The sequence below is a fragment of the Eurypyga helias genome, unplaced genomic scaffold, assembly GCF_000690775.1.
Source record: "Eurypyga helias isolate BGI_N326 unplaced genomic scaffold, ASM69077v1 C16076881, whole genome shotgun sequence".
Classification (NCBI taxonomy): Eukaryota; Metazoa; Chordata; class Aves; order Eurypygiformes; family Eurypygidae; genus Eurypyga; species Eurypyga helias.
Window position 1 is genome coordinate 1 of NW_010285938.1, and position 3063 is coordinate 3063.

Below are 3063 nucleotides of genomic sequence, written 5' to 3' on the forward strand. Positions count from 1 at the left end.
TTAATGTCTCCTTGGACCAGTGTGTATCTGCTAGGTCAAGGGATTGTGTGAAAGCTGTGGCTGTGCTGTGAGTTTAGGTTACGGTCTGACTCACCTGATTTTGCCTGGAGTAGATTAGGGAGGGTTTAGGCTCACTTGCACAGCTGCAGGGAATAACCCCAAGCAGCAAAAGTCGGGATGATCACATCTCCAGTTAGCACAACTGGATCTGGAGAAGATGCTTTCACCTGAGAGGACATCACCTCTCATTAAGGACTTGCATCCCTGACTTCTGCACCTCTAGAAATTCTGTATTTGTTGTTGCATTTGCCGGTGGCACTTTGCCAGCACCCGGGAAGGGTCACACCTCCCTGAGACGGCAGCAAACAGAGCATCCGCACCTTCGCAAACCAGCCTGCCTTTCGAAACACGGAACATTTTCATCTGAGCACTTTTAACCTAAGCGTGCTTTAAATAAACCCATCTGCAGCGCAAGGCATCCACCTACGCAAATCCCATCACCACCGTGGTACGAGTGCTGTGTCAGCGTGCTCTACATTTGAGACACTAACTGCTGGCAGTGAGCGTATTGGAAGGACACGAGCATGGAGAAAATTACGAGTGCAGTTCGCTACATGTGGTTACTTGCTTCAGTTATCCACCCGACTCACTCATGTGCTTTTCCTTGTGTACCCAGGTGATGACCCCACACCACAGAAAATGTGTTGAAGTGGGTTGGACTGAAATTCAGATAATGTGGGACTGAAGCTAAAACTCAGCAGTGGAAACGCACTCACCACTGTAGGGAAGGGAGTTGTTTTCCCCTCCAAAGAATCATTCCAAGTGTTGCGTTAAACCTATCTTTAAAAATTCCTTTCCAATCAGAGAGTTAGGTGGATAACTGGGTAGTTACCCACTGCTTTTTTTGGCTAGTGTGTCTTTAAAGTGAATCTATTGGGTATTGCTTGGTAAATCATTTTTCTCCAGGTATCTTTATCTATTGGTAAAACAGTGTTAAAGATACAAGCCATAACTTTTTTATTGGCTTTACACTCCTTCTCAGCAGAACTAGATGTTATCAAAAGAATTTTAGGTTTTAGCATCAGGCAAATCTCTCATATGGTCATAATTGAATTGAGTGATTTCTTGCCTTAGCAAATAAGCCTCTCTTGAAAGAAAGGAGAATATCACAGAGTTATTTATTTCTTTTTATTTACACATAGATAAATAAGCAGATACATTATTACTAACTTTTCCACCAGCATAAATAGAATTACATAAATAGACATTTCAGAGTGTAAATTAAAGATGTGTAAAGAGTTCCTATTACTTTTTCATCCTGGCACACGAAGGTGTCCAGATTCTGAATTCATAGAGTCCAAGTTTCCAGGGGAAAAGAATTAATTTTTTTCTTTTTTAAACTGAGACTTCTTAATTTTTAATATATCTGATAGTTTCTAGCTAATCGTTATGGCTTGATTCAGTTTGGCAAAGACTGAATCAGGGACCTTCATTTCATCACTGTTAGAGAAGGAAGCTGTTCTCCACAGCTCCCTGTTCTCAGACTCCTGGTTCCCTTTAAGCCTGGTGTCGGATCAAGGGGGTGACGCACGTGCAGCCCACAGTGATAATTTTCTTCTCTAACCGGTAGGATTGCTGGCAGCCCTTCCGCTCCCTCCGGAGCACGAGGATCTCCTGTTTGATGGGGACGGAGTTGAGGCTGTGGTCCAGCTGCCCATCCAAATTCACACACCTGGAGTGGCGGCACTTGGCATCAGCAATGACCTGGGGGAAACGGTTGTGGTCCTCATCGATCCTATAAATAGGCATAAAAGGAAATGTTTGAAATGGAAAAGCTGATGCTTCTCTGGAGTCATGATAGTCTGGATCACTATGAGCTCCCTGCTTGGGAACCTGTACATCCTGGGAGATGCCTATAAAGAGGCAGTACACCCTACTACTGTAGGTTTTTAAGAATTAAAATAAATACTACAGGGTTTTAAGTGTAAGAGGAGCATGCCAGGACTGCATGCAACTGTCTTTGCAAAGGACCTACTCCAAATAGGCACTGACTTTGAAAGACTGATTAGAAACCATCTGAACTTCCCAACATGTCAGACTGATGGATGGACCCAAGGACCTTCAGCTCTCCTCCAAAACATGAAACGTTCTTAGGGTCTGATGTTCAGGTCGTTAAACCATCATGGAATTTGGTGCAATGTTACCCATCCAAGGTTTTTTTGATGATCTCTTAGGTAAAGGATGCTTTTGGAGATAAAGCTTTGCCCCAACACAAATAAATAATTAAATGACAAAAGTAATTTGCTTTGCATTCTGTAGGTTAGCCTAGACCACGCTTTTGCTCTGTGCACCTTTCTGTATCAGTTATCTTCCAAAGGGAATTATATGGAATGTGGATACCCTCATATTTCCAAAATCTCTCAACAGTGAAGCACTGATAAAAAAGATATGGGCATAACCTCAGTGTTATTCCTGACCATATTTCCAGATCATAGGAACCAAGATCATACCTGTAATCCCACGGAGCCAGAGAACGGCTGCTGACATCAAGAGTTGTTTTGGTGTTCTTGTTCGTGTTGCTGATGCTTATGTTGACTCTCACGGTTTGGGGGAATTTTGAGTCTTTTGGGGTCAGGCATCCAGCATATGCTTGCTTGAAGAGGCTCTCCATCTTGAGTCCAGGCTGTATCACCTTCCCGTAGGCAGAACTGCTGGCTGACAGCATGGCCAGCAGCATTACGAGCAGCGATCTGAACTGAAGACAATGGGCATATTTAGGGCACAAGGCAGGTACAGCTGACGTAACACAGCACACCTAACGACTCTTCTGTGGGGCTGGGAAATTCATCCACAGTCAGCCTCACTGGTAGTTAAAGCCTATAGTGTAGGTTGGAGCAATTATGAAAATACGTGCCCTGTATCACATCCACTCTTGCTTTCATTAACTAATTCTTACGGTGCTGACACTCAGCTGTAATTTGGTGAAAAAAAATTAAATGATAGACAAGAAGATAATACAGAAGATAGCTGAAAGGGTCCAACAACAAAAGGAGACACTCTAAG

General features: G+C 43.3%; 1 protein-coding gene across 1 annotated transcript; it reads right to left on the reverse strand.

The window, feature by feature from the left end:
- Positions 1–1537: 1537 nt before the first annotated feature.
- Positions 1538–2759, reverse strand: LOC104503511 (interleukin-17A-like). The gene is made up of 2 exons (XM_010160080.1): positions 2511–2759; positions 1538–1795 (listed from the first exon to the last, which is right to left on the reverse strand). Exons 1-2 carry the CDS (start codon positions 2735–2737, stop codon positions 1558–1560), a joined length of 465 nt encoding a protein of 154 aa, XP_010158382.1. The 5' UTR covers positions 2738–2759; the 3' UTR covers positions 1538–1557.
- Positions 2760–3063: the final 304 nt, after the last annotated feature.

Excerpts from the sequence above, each read along its gene's own strand:
- LOC104503511 (XM_010160080.1), bottom strand. The coding sequence starts at position 2,737 with ATGCTGCTGGCCATGCTGTCAGCCAGCAGTTCTGCCTACGGGAAGGTG. Across the intron at positions 1,796-2,510 it reads CTGGCTCCGTGGGATTACAG|GATCGATGAGGACCACAACC; the intron begins GTATGATCTTGG and ends GCCTATTTATAG.